Source organism: Chanos chanos, chromosome 2 (assembly GCF_902362185.1).
Source record: "Chanos chanos chromosome 2, fChaCha1.1, whole genome shotgun sequence".
Classification (NCBI taxonomy): Eukaryota; Metazoa; Chordata; class Actinopteri; order Gonorynchiformes; family Chanidae; genus Chanos; species Chanos chanos.
In genome coordinates, this window is record NC_044496.1 from 40,309,359 (window position 1) to 40,328,799 (window position 19,441).

A 19,441-nucleotide genomic window follows, 5' to 3' on the forward strand; every position below is an offset into this window, starting at 1 on the left:
AACCTCTTGCACTCGTCGGGTTTGGTGGTTTAATCCATGTTGGTTAGTTTTGATGTAGATGACACAATTTGATGTTCTCCTGACTGACTCCTTGTGCATATGTGTTTCGACACAGTGAAACCAGTGGTTGGGTATAATTGCCAGACAAGTGCTCTCACTTCTCGCGCACACCCGAGTCTCTCTCCCCTTCGGTCTCTTCGAGTGGAACTGATATTTTTCGGTCGCACTCAGATCCATGAGAAAACTTTCACTGCAACAGCACCACAAATCAACAAACCACTCAAACGATTAAAAACGCTCCAAATGGTCGACTTAAAGAAAAAAAATTCCACGCTGGTATTGTCAGCACGGTAGCGTGCGCACGCACGCACACACACACACACACACACACACGCTTCCTTGTTGTAGCCTTATGTTTCAGGCTCTTTGCACTGTCATCACAACCCAGTCACTGAACAGATCAATAGTCAGTGGCAGCATTAGGGGGAAAAAACCCCATAATATTCATCCATCATGCTTGAGTTTTCTCTCCCTCTCAAAACCAATTATTTTATTTTACTAGTTATAGAGAACAAAAGACCTTACCAAGGACAACATTTTTTAAAGATGGGGATGAAACTGTGTAATTAATTGTTGGGACACGTAGGAAATAAAAGAGAGAGAGAAAGACAAAGCATTGGAATCTTAATAGAATGATATTGAGCTGAGTAGCTGCTCTTTCAGTGTTGACCTAAAAACCACACATTCCCAATGAGGCGACAGAACAAAAAATAGCAGAAACGATGGTTACAGTAGCCCATATTTCAGTCCTCCTCAATGCTGAAGTGCCTAAGCAAGAGGCTATTAGATTAAATTCCTTTGCCCTTTTCAGCTCATTTCAGTCTGCCAAGAGGCATTCAATTTGTATATGTGTTTTTGTTAAAATGGTTGTCTTTCTAGAATGTAAACCCTGTAAAGACATAGATCCCACAGGTGGAAAAAGTTATGTCAAAATAGGAGGGGAAAAAATCTTTAACAGCTAAGTAGTTGTTTGGCATCTAGGTCATTGCAATGTCTTTAGCTGGCCAGATGCCAGGTTCAGCCTCATTGCCTCATATCATGGGAAAAAATAGGACCACTGTCTCATCAGTGATTCACAATGGTGTGTGTCCTTGAATCCGACAAACTACTGAAATTCACCTGATAAAACATTCTGATGGAAATTAATGAATCTACAGTGCATCTAGAGTTCTGAAACCCAGCAGCTTAACGTTTGATGGTCTGGAAAAAAAAAAAGCTATGCTTATTTTCTGCTTTTCCATTCATTACCTTGGGTTGAATTTCAGAGAAGTCTTTTAGAAGATGTTTGAAATGATAACGTATTAAGATACACATTTTTCTTCAGTAGACAGAAGAAAATTACATTTACAGGATCTAGAGAGCAGAGCATTCCATGTAGTTTACTGGTGAAGTTCGTGCCCATGAAAACCAGTTCTCAAGAGAATCATTCCAAGCCTGTTAAAATAGGGAGTACGAAAAGGGGCCGTCTGATGGTAGTGTCTCTTGATTGTAAAGTGTAAAATAGTATAGTGCTTTAGAGCAATCAAAGACTATCCCGTCTCAGCTGATGAGTCTCAACAGTCGCTCCAATTGATTATTGTAGATTTATTCAAAACATGATGCTAGGAGACCTCTGATGTACTCAGATATGAATTGTTTGCTCCAATTTGTAAAATGATTCATTACTAAAGAGAAATTCGATTGCGATATTGCAATAGAGGTAAATTATAAATAGAGATTTATCATTGTTTGTCCTTCACTAGACAGCTCTTCTCCCCTTCGGTCCTCACTCCCAAACAGCGAGACACAGCTAATCTGAATTTAAAATGATTTCAAATTATATATATATTGAGCTGATGAAACCCATATCAATATTGTGTGTGGTCTCCTTTTGAAATTCCCTTGTTCTAAATGCCTCAAAGATCAGATATATTTGAGCAGAATATTAATATACCGATCAAGGTTTATCTTTGTCTGAAACACTGAGAGTGAAAGAGATAGAGAGCGAAAGAGAGAGAGAGAAGAGAGAGAGAGAGAGAGAGAGAGAGAGTAACATGCATCACTTGCCCAATCAAGCAGAATCATGCCATACCATTTTCTCCCTACCTAGCAATAGCAGGAGTCTCATTTTGTTGCAGCGTGCCTTTGAGTTACAGACAGTAGCAGCACAGTATTTGAGGGATTTATCACATCAAAAGATTTAGCTTGTGCTTACTGGAGATGACAAGTAGTGAACTTGCCATTGTTGTTTGCTGTCTCAGGCATCTGTTTGAAGAATAATAATTGTGTTTGAGCGATTAGCATCCTGAGCGTGCCGGTTTCTGCATGCCAAAGTGAGCCTTTCTGATGGAGATGCCCCTGAGACACCTACCAGTTCCATTATTATGCATGAACATATGGACCTTTCTGATAAAGAACTTACCATTAATGAGGCCATACAGAACTGCTCTTTTGTGTTGGCTGATGATTTTTTTGTGCAGGGGACAACAAAACAATGCCGAATTCAACCAAGAAAAACATCATCAAAACAACAGTTCACTATACAAGAACCTTATGAGAGTAGAACTAGTATCAATATCTGTATCAGCAGGCTCATAATTCCATAACAGTTTGCTTTGATTTATGATTTGACAGTGTGTGTGTGTGTGTGTGTCTTTCATGCTGTAGGTTCTCTCCTGTATTAGAAACAACACGCACAGCAAGTATAGTGAGGATAGGACAACATTAAATGACCTTTAAAAGGCTGCGTAATTAAAATGGATGATACATCATAAACCTATTTATGTCAATAAAATGCCAGTTAATGTCAGTTACGTGACTCTATGGCTATATGGGAAAGAGGAATTGTAAAATATATGTCATTTTAATCACAGCTTTTTTTTTGTTTAACCTGTGTAAAGTTGTACAACTATAGTCAGGTAGTCAGTCAAAGACCATATTTTGAGGGCAGTTACAGAAGTACCAAATATCTAGCGTTACATTTCAATAAGGTATGCTGTCTGTTTTCTGGAACAAGAGATAACTGCCTCCTAAAAACTACCCTCCACAATGAAACCCTAAATTAATTATGTATGGTTTGTTATAGTAGCCTTGTGGCTGATGGATTACCACATGAAACAAAGCGAAACAAATACAAACACAAACACAAATACACACATCCACATATTTACATGTACTAAGGATTTGAGAATACTTGTTTATATTGTGAAATGATGTTTTGGTTCCGATGTGTTGCTGCAGTGGGCATTCTTCCATTTTCTCTTCCTCTTGGAAAAGAAAGGAGTGTCATGCTGCCTTTCTGTATTCCAGGCTGCACCATGGAGAACCTGACTCATTACTGGCAAAGAGACCAATCTGGGTATGCTCAATTCCATCAACGGGTTATAGTGTGCACCACAAACATTGAATAATTTTCCCAGAGGACATGAGTGAGTTCTCCATCAGGCAAAGGCCATCAGGAGTACCAGTGGATTGAACACTGCACAGGTCAACAGGAATATACAGGAAGACCAAGCATTTAACAATGAAAGAGAAACAGCTCAGTCTGAACTGCAAACATGTCCGTTGGACGGTACAAGCTATGAGTACATTGACCTAATCTCAGTTAACAAAAGAGAGAATCTTTTAGCACTGAAAGAAGTAGACATGAACACGGCACTTGTATAGTAAATTAAATCTAGAACTGCAGCAAATTTATACTGTAAGACACTGCTGTTGATTTTTTCCCAATGTTTCTCGTAATGATGATCAATAGAAAGACCTCTAGTTTTTTGTTGTCTTGATTGGTACTTTGTGTTCTCTCTGAGATAGATGAATAGGCCAGGATTACAATAAGAGTCTGCTGAGATTTGAGCTTCACTGCACCTTGGTAAATACTGATGTGCTGTGTAATGCAGCATCTTCAAACAAAGGGTTTTCAACATTCATTTTCGTGTGTTTCCTTTGAATACATATTAAACTTCACAGCAATTTACCAGTAACTTCTGGAGAGTCTTAATTTCCCCCCAGAACCAGTTAGACAGAGAGGAGCACAAAAATAAGAGGGAAGATTGCTGTTGTTGGAAACATTAAAATATTGGGGATTTGGAAAATTGCAGCTGAACAACAGAGTAAAGTGTGACATGACCTTTTTTCCCCCTCATTCACCACCTGCTGACAGAGGACTGTGAGAGGAAGAGCTGCAGCAATCTGAGACAGAGGCAGAGGCGTTTGGATTTTTAAGAGCCAAAATGTGATTAGCTCAGGGCTTCTCCATTTTCAAACCCTTCGCCTGTGTTCAAACTCTTTCTGTCTCTCTTTCTCTCTCTCTCGCTCTCTCCCTCTTTCTCTCTCTCTCTCTCTCTCTCTCTCTCTCCCTCTTTCTCTCTTTGAGTGCTTACTCAGGCTTACTCGGTTCATCTGTCATGCCTGAAAAGGGAATCTAAGCTCCATCAATAAGGCCTTTAATCTACTTACAATCCAGTCCAGATTAAGGGGGTATGTACTTGTCACTCTGCTTAAAGAGACACTGTTTTAGTGGGATGTGTAAAATAGCTGATCTCAGACATGACTTAAAAGACCTTTGAAGTCCTTGGAGTACATACAGAGTATAGAGAAATCACATTGTATGATGGTATGAGCATTAATGTGTAGGTCCTCTCATACACTGCTGCTCCAAGAGGGAGTCTTGTAGAAGTTAATGGGCAGCCAGTTTAGACACTGCAAGAGTCAGTCACTGCATTAATTAATATGTAAGGGCAGGCTTGCTTTAGTATTGTGGATCTGATACATATCAAAACACAAAGTCAACATCTTCAGTTAATTCCTACAGAGAGAAAACAACACATTCAGAACTAAGGGCACTTGACTGATTGATTATTTGATTGATTGATACAAAATTTCTATTCATAATGTAGACTGAGCACTGAACTTTTTACACTGAAACCAGATTTCAGTTATTCTTGTGTCAGTCCTCACTATTTGACATCACTGTTGTTGTATGTAAGTTATAAATGTATGTAAGTTATTGGACATCCATCCAAACAGTCTAAGTCTTGATAAAAAGGTTTTGAATTGCAGAGGTGGACAAAGTAAACAACTCCATTACTTGAGTCAAAGTATAGATACTCCTGGTCAAATATTACTCCAATACAAGTAAAAGTTGTTCAGTTCAATTTTTACTTGAGTTAAAGTACTCGAGTACTTGCTTTTAAAAATACTTAAGTATTCAAAAGTATATTTTCTTTTTAATGTCATCGCATTGTTATATTGTTGCAACAATGCATTTACAGAGTCTCATGACTCTGAAACAACCTACTGACTTGCTTGTAGAACATGCAGAATAAAAAGCTTGTGGAATATGCTACAAAGCCTATAGAAACACAGCTGAACCAAATGCTTCCTCTATAAAAGACAGTGTATAGCTTCAGTTAAACAGGCACTAGGTTAACTCAGATTGGCCTTAAAAGGATAAAGACGTCATAATTTTGTAGGCTAGGTTAATTTTACTTCTACTACATAGCATTGTCTGAAATGTGAAACAGCTGGATGATCATCTCACCGCTTGATTCCCGCCCCCCTCGTTTTATTGGGACCGGGTCCTACGTGAATCCGCTGACCTTACAAATATTACTGTGTTTACCTGACAAGATTAAAACATATTTCTGAAAGGACTTATCAGTAACGTTAACTCGGCATTTTCGCTAGCTAACTATTAGTATGTGTCAGCAGTGGATTCACACAGGACCCGGTGTTATGCCCCAAATGGTTTTCAAGCCAAGTGGTTTCCGTACGTGTTCACACATTGTGTTAACAGTAGAAGTTGTGGTCTGCCTCTGTCACCAGATTAGTCACACATTCACAAACATATAAATCGCAATTTTCAAGTCACGGCTCATATTTACTGTGGCAAATGATTGTAAGTGTTAGGCGAATTCGCGCGAACGCATACGGGAAGCAGTTAGTTTGGAAACCAGTTGATTTAAAAAATCTCAGACATGGACTTAAGATATGGCCATGGCTGCTCTGGTGAGGAACCTTTATCTTTATCATCTTTATCTTCCATTGTAGTAGCCATCAGTAAAACCGCCAAGTTCAGTTGTCAAAAAAAATGCAGCACGCACTTGACTGACAGCATTGGAGTAGTTTACTGTGATTGGTTTTTCCCCTGTGATGAACACATTATGGCCTATCGCATTTTAGAAAAGAAAATTCCGCTGACTTCAAATGCGTTAAAGTATACAGTAACGTATACAGTATATAGTAACGAGAACCTTCAAAGAAATGTAGTGGAGTAAAAGCCATAAGTTTCCAAAAAAAAACAAAACACTCAAGTAAAGTACAGATACTCGAAAAATGTACTTAAGTACAGTACTCAAGTAAATGTACTTCGTTACTGTCCACCCCTGTTGAGTTGTTATTTAAACACAGTGTTGGGTGTAGTATATAGAGCCTATGAATAGAGAAGTGAATTTGAATATTGCAACACAGAGAAGATTTTACAAAGAATGAAGTATAAGCAAAACATATCTTAAATATTTTTTTCTGTTTTGCTGTATCCTCCAAGGTACTCTGTGCACTGAAGTCTCCAAATGCTTTTTAGCATTAAATGTATAGTGTCCCCCCCCCCCCCTTCTCTGTCATTTTGGCTTTTTAGGTATTTGTGAAGAACTACAGATTCACTCGCTACTTACTTTCTTCACAGAACATTCTTACTCCTCTTTTATCCTCACAATATACTTGTTCAGGCTGAATTTGTGAGCTCTTTGTAAACGCTTGATGACTGTTGATGACAATGGCTTTCAATTATTAATTCTTCTACTCAGTTCTTCACAAAACTGGGTGAGACTAAACAAGGAGACTAAAAGTGAAGGAGAGTAAAAAAGGTGTGAAACATTTCTAAGTATAAATCACAGTTGGGATGTATCCAGATACGTATGGTCTGGCACAGATTTGTAGTCTGTGCGCAAAAACTGGAATACAATGATAGCATGGGCAAATGAACCCAAGAGTAAATTCAATTCAGTGTGTTTTAGTGTGGTGTTTGGTGGCAAATTTTGAAGCGCAATCTCATAAGATTTTGCCATCTTTCTGTTTTGATGCAGTTCTAAAAATCAAATGCTTACACGGCAGTTTATAAAAATTACTGACATTTTGGTACAACAGTCATTTTGGAAACAGTTAAATTGTCCAAAGATGTCTATGTGGGAGCCTTTTTTTCAATTTGCTTTTTCAAGACAATTCTCTTCTTTTATGTCTAATGCACACACACAAACAGACAGACAGACACGCACACACGTACAATCACACACACACAAATCTGGATCAGCCATAACAAACAGTTAAGACATCAAGAGAACTGACATGCTGTAATGCATGTCTAGTTTGGCTTTGAACAAGCCAGTTCAGTCAGCTAGATAAACATGTGTTTGTTGGGAGGTAAGTTTGTTTGTGTCCAAAACATTATTTTGAAATTGAGAGTACATACCACCCACCCACTCCCCAAACACTTTACCTCAGTATTTTGCTTAGGAAGATGTGAAAGCGTTTAAGGCCCTTGTGGAGGGTCTTACTCTTTGGACCTCGTCTGAGAGAAAATACTCAATTTTTTGAGTGTGACCTTGGAGAGAGGCTACCACCTGTATCATCCTGTATCTCCAAACATGTCTTACCTTCACTTTGAATATCAGCATGTCATTCAATGACAGCACATCAGTAAGACCTCATAAAAGAATCCCTCTTATGCTCTCCCACAGAATTGATTTCTTGGTTTAAAAAGGAAAAAAAAAGAAAGGAAAAAAAAAAGATTGTGCTTACAATGCCTCTATTTTTTATTTTCTGAAAAATAATTTATTCGCAGAACAAAATAAAAGATATTTCGCCAATACAAAAAGTATATGAAAAAGGACAACCTAAGTATTTTACTGCAGAGAAACCTTTACAGGTAAAATATGATTAGTGTGCTATTAGGCCTTAAAGAGGTATTCAAATAATATCTATTCATTTAACCATCCCAAAATAGGACAGTACCTCTAAATTGTTATTGAAGCTGGAATTTACCCAGTGCCAATGAATTGGGCTTCACATGCATCTGTCGCATGCTTTTAACTGAAAAACCTTTTGCCTCATTTTCCTCAGCAACAGTACTGTCTCTGTATCCGCATCCTATGAATGCTGTCTGTTTAGCTTTTCCCAGATTTCCTTCCTGACTCTAATCCCGTCTCATTTTTTCATATATCTCAATTTATACACTCACAATCTATGTTCTTATATTCAGTGGGACAAAGAGAAACATTTGAAAATGGATAAATAAAAAATTATCTATTTCTTAAATCTAATATTTTCTTGAGGACATATGTCCCTGTCCAAAAACATCTATAACAAACAGATGTTCATCTCCATAGTAATAAATACATGACACAACCTCTCTGGCATTTCAAATACACTTTCCAATGATTGCACCAAAGTGGAAAGACAATAATAATAATAATAATAATAATAATAATAATAATAATAATATGCACCTGGACAACCCCTTTCAGTTAAGACATAATTAGGATTTTATACACTATGTGATGACAGTAAAAAGCAGTTGCTGGCGATAACCTTTACAAATGAAATAAAATACTTAAAAATGCTTTGCTTGATAAAAATTGAAAAGAATTCTTTAGAAATACAGGTAATCTGCATAGTACAATGTAATGATAAAAAAAGATGAATTGTTTGGTGGAGCCATAGAATGTGATTATTGTATAGAAAGAGTAATTAAGAAAAAAAAAACCTTGGCCAAAATGTAACATGGCATGGGCTGAGAAAACCACTGCTATAGTGAACTCTCTGTCATTCACTGGGTACAAACACTAAAAACATGGTTCGTTCACTGCCCTGGTGAAGCAAAGACCATCCCCTGCACTATAAACATACACAAAGCAGCTTCTTACTCTGGACTCTTTCAAGTTATTTTTATAGATGAAAATGAGAGCTTTGGATGAGAGATGACAAAAGTAATTGAGCTTGACACCCCTCTGTGAAATCTCACATAAAGACAAATGAGGAAATGATTATTTAATGACTGACTGAATTCATGTCTATCTTCAGCTGCAGATGAGAAAAAGAAGTGGCAAAATTAGGCCAACCAGCTGACTATGGGCAAAGGACAGCCAGAGAGTATAGTAGACATCTTCTACGAAACAGATCACCACAGAGTTCACTGGCACTAGGACAACATCTTTGCTTACTTAGTTCACCTCTAAGAACAATATGGACCCTATAGAGAAATAACCATGAATTCAGAGCAAAGTGCAGCAACAGACTTCTGGGGCCTAAACAGGATAACTTGGATGAGCTTTTAACAACAGAGATTTGAAAAAAAGTTCTATCCTTTAAGAACAAAAGAAATACAGACTGATGATCCTTCAAGAGAATTAGATGCATCGTGCATGGTTTGCTCGAAAGCACGCCACACTATAAAACGGATTCCATGTTCTCACACCACTCATGGTCCTCCAGGTTGTATATAAATTTTGTCCTGTTAACTGGGTTCTGGCTCATGTCCTTGCCCAGGTTGTCTAAGGTCATGTTGGAAGAGAATATTTCAGAAGGTGTTAGGTAGCCCTCATTGTTCTTGATGTATTTCTTATAGTTCCTGCGCAAACACTGCCACGTGGTCGTGTAGAGAAGGAAGGCGATGACCTTGAGGCCAATTGCTAAGCCGACATACAGGTGTCTGTAAGTAACATTGTCGTACAGCACGCAGGCACCCTTGTCTCCACACTCTGTACTCCAGAAAAGACATGTCGAGTCAATCCCAGCACCAAAGATCAAGGGAGGGGGAATGAACCCTGTGGGGGGAAAAAAAAAGGATTAGGACTACAACCCAAATCAGTTATTGAAAACTCACAGCATAATGGTTTTAGTCAATTAAGTAATCTGTCAAACAACGTCATAAATAAAAACCACCAGTAAAGTGAATGTTTTGGAACGATCTGGTATGCAACAAGAGAGGTCTGTTTGATTCTACAACCTCAAGCCTCGAGCAGCCTTCAAGCTACGGATTTTTTTTTCCTTTTGGTATTTTTAAATATGCTTTTGAAGACAGTCTGAAGAATGTCAGCCCTTTGGTATTTTATTTCAGAACCCAAAAGTCGCTGTGACTTCACCAGAACCATGTCTATTTTCAGCATCTCACCTAATAGTCGTAGCAGCAGAAACAGAACTCCAAGCGCATATGATTTCAGCTCAGGACTAACAGTCCTGCGAAGAAGAAAGGGAGATAGAAACATTATTAAACCCTGGAAAACTGCTTTAAACAACTCAAATTAAATTACACCACTACACACGCAAATGTGTGATGGTTTTTCAAAAGATTGCAACATATTAAATCACCACATCAAGACTGTGGTGTCTATCCTCAGTGTGGAAACTCATTATCTACAGAGTGGAATGAGTTTTCAGAGAAACAGATTCTCACAACAATCTGGCTGTCATTTGTCACAGAATGACAACACAGCATGAATATTCAGAAATAGACACAGAAGTATGCGCAGATGTCAGCGCTCTGTTGGTATGTTTTCAGAGGATAGTTTACACCAGAGAACGTTTCCTCAGAGCACTGGCAAGCCGACATTTGTCAACTTTGTTATCTCAGCTTCCCATGAACTGGGTTTGTCTTAGGCAGGGTAACTGACCCTCTTCCTCAAAGTCTATCTTTCCTCTGGACTTTGCTGCAGTTTATCAAGGTGCTCTAAAAGTTCTTGTCCAAGTGTTTTAGATTAGGACAGACCTTACACAAAAGCTGACGTCCCCCACCGGTCTAAATGGAAAACTCAGGGCTCAGGTCCATTGTGGAAGTGACTTACCTGATAAGGATGATTACAGAGGGAGTCTGGGCCATAGCTCCAATCATGCTGCAAGCACAGATGACACATAGGAAGATGAGGAAGGCCTCCTGGCATCCCGGGCGTGGACACTTCCCTGTCACAGCCGTGCCAAAGTCACCATCAGTGCTGAAACACGCACACCCTGTCATATTCTGTCAGGAGACCAAGCATATGTTATAGCATGAACATTACAGCTTGAGACACATTTGATCAAAACTCACACTGTAATGTAAAGGTCAAACATAAAGTAATCTTAGTAAGACGAGAATAGGGATTTGAATTTAGGCTTGGGAGGTGTGTGTGTGTGTGTGTGTGTGGGTGTGGGGGGGGGGGGGGGGGGGGGTTGAAGACATGGCAAATCTGACTTAATTTACTTCATTCCTGCTTATCCCATCCTTTACCTCCAGAAGGACAGCACCAATCTGTGGTATAAGAGGCCTCAAAGCAGAACACTTCCCTAGATATAAATTAATCCCACAAGTGCAACAACCCAACAGCTGTTTTTTAGCCTTTCCAGATACAGACGAAATATATATTCTACTGCATAACACTTTCATCCAGAAGGCATTTTCAAGTGCAAACCGTGCTGAGAGATTGCTAATGAACAGCACCTTAAATGCTACACTAACACATAAAAATACTAATATCTCCCTCCATAACTGCTTTATGATCCTATCCAACATCTGGATGGTGGCACACTTGAAGAACTACCATAGGGGAATTGTGTAGTAATACTAATATTATTCATTGAATAACACCCGGCTTTGCTTTCTGGAATTAATAAAAGAAAATCAGAGGTTTCATCTGTGAAAAGGTCATCTATCCAACCGCACACAATAACCAAGCAGAAAGATAACAGTGAATCATTCTGAGATAGGGACGGTGTGAGACGAATGCTGAAAGACACTCCTCTCCCCCAGTGAGGCAGCTGCACCATGTGAATGAACATCTGGCCATAGACCAAACAGAGGACAGCACCTGAAAGGAATCTCTATATTGAATGTGGTTCCTGAGGGGAGCAGTTGGTATATGCACATAACAGCTAATAATCTAGGGAATGTGCCTTCCTCCAGAACAGATGGATCTGTAATGTGTTTTTGTCAGTGCCCAATGAGGGAAGTGTGTTGATATCACTGTATGATATGATGTACTGATGATGATGATACAAGAGAGGTATTTAGTATTCCTGGGTTGATATATATTCTCATCTATAAGAATCTAAAGAATCTATGTGAAGAAGATCTTGTATCGTCACAGACATTTGCCATTATTGACATAAAAACATTAGATTAAGTTAGTCTTTGCTTTGCCATGGATTAATTTAGTGTAATAAACCATCAGAGGCTGTTTTTTTTTAGGCTGCCATATTGCAACAGCCTATTAAATGCTCATTAGACAGAACACTGTGTCCCCAGACTCAGTGTCTATGATACTGGCTCCCTGTGATGATATGATGACCTCAGTCAAGCATATGTACAGTGGTTAGGAAGTGAGAGACAGAGACAGAAGGAGAAAGAGAGAGAGAGACAGAGAGAGAGAGAGGGAGAGAGATTAAGAGAGAGGAGAGAAAGAAAGCATAAGAGAGGGGGGGGGAGAAGGAAAGAAACAGACTACTAAGTAGGTAAGAAAAGGAGAGACACTGTGGGTGGGAGAGAGAGTAAGTGAACAAATGACGGAGGGTGACAGAGATGGAGTAAAAATGAGGAGCAGGGTAATGACCTGAGAGTGGGGAGGTGGCATCCCAGTTTTGACGGTTTTGGTGCAGCCAGCAAAGCAGGAGGACAGGTAGGTGACGCCATTGGAACCACATACAGGACTGAGAGAGGAGGTGAAGCAGTGACAGTTACTGATGCAAGAAGCTCCTGGCACCGCCCCAGTTCGCAGGGTCCTAGAGAGAGTTTATTCACAGACAAGCTTAGCTCTCTGTTCATATTCCTTCACAGGTAAACCCATTCTGAAAACGTACCATTAAATAAAAAATACTGACAAAACTATTAAATTACAACACATGTTGCTTTTGAGTGTGTTAGCACTGCAGAATTAATCATTTAACCCAAAAGATAATAGCTTGAATTTGCTCACTGAAAACAAAGCCTTGAGAACACAAAAGGCCATTCTTACTCGTTGCCGTAGGGGACGGTCACCCCGGCGACAGGGCCAGTGTCACAGCCGAGAAAGAGAAAGGACACATAGCAGGCAGTGGAGATCAAATTAACCAGCATGGCCATCCGGATAGCCCCCAGGGCCGAGAGATTCAGCTTCTTCACCAGAAGACCACCCAGAAATATGCCCAGACAAGCACACGGAATGGCAGTCATACCTAGACAGATGAAAAGAACAGTCACATACATAATTAAAGACATTATATACATTTGATACTTGAACATTTTTGTAGATCCTTACAGTGAAAGTATGCATCCATTCAGTTCATAGTCTTTAGCGTTATGAGACTTGGCTCAAAAATTAATACATGATATGTGGTAGGTTGAGGATTGAACGAAACAGTTTTATTTTTGCTAGTTTTTCTTTTTGATATGTGCTGAATCTTGAACGCTGTGCCAATGTTTTAACTCTAGAAGTAAGATCAAGTTGTCTCGCCTCGAAATGTTAGAGTGGAATAAAAATTACATTATGTATGTCTATTGACGTTTATGTACAGTATGTGTGAGATGGGGGGTGGGGGTCTTATACATACCGAGAAGCTGATTGGCCGAAGTGGTAGTTAGATTGAACTGCTGCTCCAGGTACTTGCCTAGGAAGGCAGCAAAGCCGGCCACCACCGCTATCTCCATACAGGCAGCCAGGATGATACAGGTGAAAACTGGATTTGACAGCAAGTGCTTGGTTACCTTGGGAATCACTGATTAAAGAGGGGAAAGGAGAAAGAAGCAAGCATTAGAGGGAGCATTCACTCAGAACATAGCTTTCTGCCAGCCAATCACAACATTTTCACTCTAAATACCAGTTCAAAGGTGTGTGCTGGGCAGACCATTTCTTTTCCACTGTCCTCATATTTTCATTGCGCTGCTCTATTTCCATTTAGCACAGAGAGGAACTGTACTGTTATGTGGAAAACACTAAAGTGAGGCAAGGACTCAAGGCATGAAATCTGATATATTTTGGGCCAGAATAATTACTTCATTTTTACATTCTCTGTGAAGTACTCTACACACATCTGAGGCGGCAGTGGAAACAATTTTATGTTGTACATCTTGAAATATCGGAGCAGAAATCTTAACGAGCTTCCATGGCGTAAGTGAATATCACCCACATTTTACAAGACAGCTGTCGGAGCTGTGTGTTACAGACTTCATAAAACACAAAGCTGAAAAAAGTCTCCATACATTGCCCTGTATGGCGTTCATATATCTCGCTGCTAGGGTTCTCATAACACAGCAAAGCTTATGGGGCTGTGCAAAGCATTTAATCTATTACCAACATTTTTTTCACTATGAGGATGCAGAGGAAAAAATAATGAAAGTGACAAAAGTCATTGTTCAATTTGTCACCTTATAAAACACAAAGACACAAGAAACGAGATTAAAAAAAAAAGAAGAAGATAGATTTCAAACAGCCTGGCTGTGGCAATGTAGTTAGCTTGTGTTCTGTGCTTTGTTTGTCCACGGTGACAATTTTATTCTACAGTGCACACACACACACACGCACACAACAATGGACTTCGTTCTGCCCTGTAATTGTAGCTCTCTCTCTCAAGCTTCCTCTTTTTTGTGGGTCAAGATAAATATATGTTTCAGCTCGGTTTCTCCGTTTCTCCCAATTTTCATGTGGGAGTTTGAGCGATTGCTCCACCACTGTTGGACTAAAATATATCTAACTAGGTTGCTACACAAACCATTATCTGAAGCCTCATTTGAGATCCTCCAGCAAACATATGTCCTCATCAGAGGCCAAAAACTCAAACAGCAAGCTAATCTACTATTTTTTTCCCCCAATTACAGTGAAAAGCACGAGTCTAAATTATCACCTTGCAGAGCCATGAGATTACAAAGCTACAGTTTGTAGCTTTAGTTGCTAAAGCTGAACCAGTAATAGACTGACAGAGAGATACAGTCACTGACAGAGAGGCAATTTAAGAGAATCTAAGTAATGGAGGGGATTATGATGTGAGACCTCGGAGTTGCTGACAACAGGACGCACTGCCGTTGGGTTCGTGGTTGCGGAGGACTCCATTGCTCTGTCGTGTTCCTGGAGGTGAGGGAAGCATGGCCTGCTCACTCTCCATCCCTCCCTCCTCAGGCCTTTCGGATAAAGACTGGGGAAAACCGAACATAAGCAGTGCTGAGAAGAAGAGTAAGGCACCGCACAGGAGAAAACCTCCCCACCAAGCTCCAATCCAACGTGGGTCATCAGAGGTAATGCCCAGCTTGCCTGGAAGAAGGAGAGATAGAGAGAGAGAGAGAGAGACAGAGAGAGAGAGAGAGAGTGAGCACCATCATGCATGTAAAATCAAAAACAAAAAAACTCCAACCCACACACATCAAAGCAGATGGATCAGTAGTTATAAAAAATGTGGGACATGCAGCCTTCTGAATTCAGACACAATCCTCAGTTTCTTAAGCTGTTATTTCAATGGTTTTGCAAAAGAAGCATGCAATTGACTGGACAAGGTTGAATGCTGAAATGAACAGAAAACGAGAGATGATTTTCTTCACTGCCAATTATCTAGAAGAACATATCTATTAGATGGAACATGGTAGCTGTTTAAATGCCTCTAAAAGCTTTTGGAGTCTCAAAGATGGTTATGAGGATTTTGGATTGTAGCTGGGTTTATCCAACCTAATTGTTGGAGACACAAACACTTGTTCCTTGGCAAACATCCAGCTCATTTCCCAGTGCTACACTCATTAGCTTTTAAAAGGGAAGTTTGAGAAAGGGTCTAAAGACACATTTGAAAAGTCAGTCATTCTCATTAAATTCCTGCATCAAAAATGCTGCATTAAAGAGTCTTTGGACTATCTAATTGCTTTAAAAAAAGTGTGAAAAATAATTTAAACTCAGGAAGTGCCTTGGAGCAGTTCACAGGCAGATAAACTCAGTTTAAATCGGTGGTATGCCTGGTCATATTGAGATACGCTGTTGACTGTGAAGGGCTGTGTACTATGTAGTGAATTTATGAGCAGGTGACGGACAGGTTTACTCACTGGTGTCAATAAATAAAGCATCCACATAGATGTTAGTGCACAGGGAACCCAGGATGAAGCCACAGGCAGGACCAAACACCAGTGTGGAGAAAAGGATGCCTGCAACACAATACAGAAAGCATGAACATATGAACATACCATGACACTAATAAATGATACATGCACACAAAAATACATAAGGGCCAACATACATGTATTAAGAGAGATTCTCTCTCTCTCTCTCTCTCTCTCTCTCTCTCTCTCTCTCTCTCTCTCTCTATCTATCTATCTGTCTTACATTACATATTTTTTATTCTTTTTTTTATTCTTGGGATCTCTATTCAGAATATGAAAAACAGTCAGAAAACAGAGGAAAAAAGGGCTTAGAAGTAACCGATAACGTAGTTCAATTCTGTAGGTATGTTAGCGCCTAAATACGCAAAGATTTGGGATTCAGAAAGCCAGTCGACTACCTGGAGTGGAATAAGTATATCTGTGCAACCTACAAAGCAATGACTGCACATTAATCCAGAAAACACTGATTAGACTCTTCGGACATTTGGATTAATGACAATCATATCCTTGATTTTAAGCACTAATTTTAAAACTATAATCTTAACATAAATCTAAATTAAATCACTGCTCTTAAGGTATGACAGCTGGTTATATATGATATCAAGTAGCAACACTGTTTAAAACCTGTATACTTACAATGCTATTAAAAGACTGGTCTTTTTACTGATTTTTGACTCGGTAAGCAAATGAGCTATATTGAGCCCACTGACACTAATCAGTGTCCAGCAAAGAGTGAACCTCCCCTATCATAGACTACACCAGACAATGACACCCTTAGTTCTACACCTCACCAAGCACCCCAGGAGCTTCTTATGAGATGATCTCAAGATAAAATGGACCTATACTGCCACCCTCTGGGCAAGTGATATAGCAGAGACCTAAGAAAGACATCCTAATGCTTTATGATTCAACACATGGCAAAATAATAATGTGTGGCCTATACAATGTTCAGAACTGTGAGAAACCTTTAAATAATGCAACAAGTATTTAAATCTTTCCTTCAATTTCAGTTTCTCTCTGAATATTCCTTTTCTGAAGATCATAAGATCATAAGACAGCTTCATCACCTGCACAGCATGTGTCAGTTAGAATCAGAGAGACTGAATAATGTTTATCCACTAAAAGGCTTAAAACAGATGGTGACCATGAATTTGAAGTCAGTCAGTTCAAAGCCTCTTTAAAATGAGAAGAGCTTGGTGTCTCACATCAGTGACCTGAATGACTTGTCTCTCAGCCACATGGTGGCGCAATCCCCACAGTCAAAAACCTTGGCATACACCAGACTTTGCACTTATCCTCCATCATAAAATGCAAAAAGGGAATGTGATACACAGGGAAAACATCAATTTTATGCACTTTCACTATCAAGATGACCTGAGGGGAGAGAAAAATGTGTGCTAAAAATATACAAGGGGGTAAACGATGATGTAGAAAACTAAAATGACCATCTGGGCCTAAATGGTTTGCAGTTCACACGTTTCTCTCAGGTAGTCTTCAGTATGACCCTTGATCCAGCAAAAGCCGGCAAATAAACAACAAAGGATTTCCCTGCATTAAAAAAAAAAAAACACACACAAAACAACAATAACACCACAAAAAAACCCAACAAAGCCACCTTAATCCACCTGGTTCAGACAAATGATGTTTATGCTATGCCAAACAGCGGATTTCCCAGAGACAGAAATCAAGCACCAAAATTAGAGCAGACGCTGTGTACTGCCATCAAATCAGGAGCGATACTGGACATCTGGGGCAGAAAAATGTGGCCACAAATCCTCATTAATATGCTGTCAGAAAGTGTGACAGTGATCCAGTGAGTCACATGCAGGATGGCGCCCACTGAGATTACAGAGCCCTGCGCAGATCCAAACGGTCTTTATTTGGCCACTCTACTCCTTCTGCCAAATGTCTCATTAAGCCACATATCATTATGAACCAATATTCTCACTGACACCAAAACGGGGTGTAATATGTACGAGATGAGAGATGACTTGGCCCCTTTGTTTAGCAGAGAGAAGGGGCTGGGAAAGAGCAATGAGAGTATGTAATAAGCTAACATTTGATTAAGTCTGTTTAGTAAATCTAAACACAATTTGAAGCCAATGTTCTGAGGTAAATTTGCGAGTGTACATCATTAGTCTGATTTTCCATTATGCAATGGCAACATGCTGAATCGCAAAGTCTGTTCTTCCTTTAGACCACGCCCCCATCTAATAATTCCCTATCCACAAGACGGATTATGAGCTTCTAAAATGTGCAAAACACACACGCAGACACATACACACACACATACACACACACACACATCATGGCGAAATAGGGGTCAGAGAAAACACCAGTGCACATTCATAGCTTCTCTCCAGTCTGTTTTAACTACAGCCTGTTTTAACTACAGCCTGAAAAGCATTCAGTGATCAAAATGAACCAGACATTGGTCAAAATCGCCAAAATCCAGATAGCTTAAATTTCTATTCTTGTGAATATCTAAGTGGTTAGTGCACATCAGTCCTTTGGGCCCTCAGGGTTTTTTCTGTGGTTTGTTTTGTTTTTCATATAGGCAGTTATCCTTCCTGGCACTGACACTTTTTTGTGATTCAAAATAAATGGTGACACAAGCCTGTGGTTCACAAGCGTGATATTGTGCATAAATATGTGTATAAACGCACGTACACATTCACTTGCGCATAAAAATAAGTACATCAAAAAAGTTGCAACCAAACTGACTTCCTTGGTTTCTGAGTGACATGGAGCAGAGCCAAAACAGAGCAACAAAACAGATCTCATATGGCTGAAGATTCGGCCTGAAAAAAGCTGATCTGCTGGACAGACATCCACGAGTAGCAGAGGTCTCTGGATCCATTGAGCATGAACACACACCAGCTCCTTTAGATACTATACTCCACATACAAGTGTACATCCACCTACACACTCATCCACACATCACTGGTAGCACAGAATAATCTAGGTCTCACATCATTTCAGCAGCAGGAAAACAGGGGGTCCCCACTGTGGCACGGCGCCCCCCTGCATCAGTCTCTCACAGGCTCTGGGTCATCTTTTGCTCTGCCATGGCCTGGAAGGAGAGCGGGGGCAGCAGGCAGTCTGGCAGATGTTACTCATATGCCTAAAGCAGCCAATTAAAGAGAACGGCTGGAAAAAATGAGTCAGTTTCACCACTAGGTAAATTACAATGCCTCAGATTAAAGGCGCTACACATCACTGCTTGTGTGTGTGTGTGCGCGCGTGTATGTGTGTGTGTGTGCGCTTTGACAGAGGAGGTCTGCTTCCTGACCTCACCATCCACCTAAGGCTCTTGTGTGCTCACACACT

At 39.8% G+C, this 19,441-nt stretch overlaps 1 protein-coding gene across 1 annotated transcript in view; it reads right to left on the bottom strand.

Annotated features, from left to right (window-relative positions):
* Positions 1–9,480: 9,480 nt before the first annotated feature.
* Positions 9,481–19,441, bottom strand: part of slco3a1a (solute carrier organic anion transporter family member 3A1a) — a 38,589-nt gene continuing 28,628 nt past the window's right edge. The window contains exons 3-10 of the mRNA XM_030766298.1: positions 16,058–16,156; positions 15,027–15,284; positions 13,591–13,755; positions 13,017–13,215; positions 12,648–12,783; positions 10,875–11,047; positions 10,205–10,269; positions 9,481–9,857 (exon numbers count right to left, since the gene is read on the bottom strand). Of these exons, the coding sequence (XP_030622158.1) occupies positions 9,481–9,857; positions 10,205–10,269; positions 10,875–11,047; positions 12,648–12,783; positions 13,017–13,215; positions 13,591–13,755; positions 15,027–15,284; positions 16,058–16,156 (1,472 nt within the window). The remainder of the gene's footprint in view (positions 9,858–10,204; positions 10,270–10,874; positions 11,048–12,647; positions 12,784–13,016; positions 13,216–13,590; positions 13,756–15,026; positions 15,285–16,057; positions 16,157–19,441) is intronic.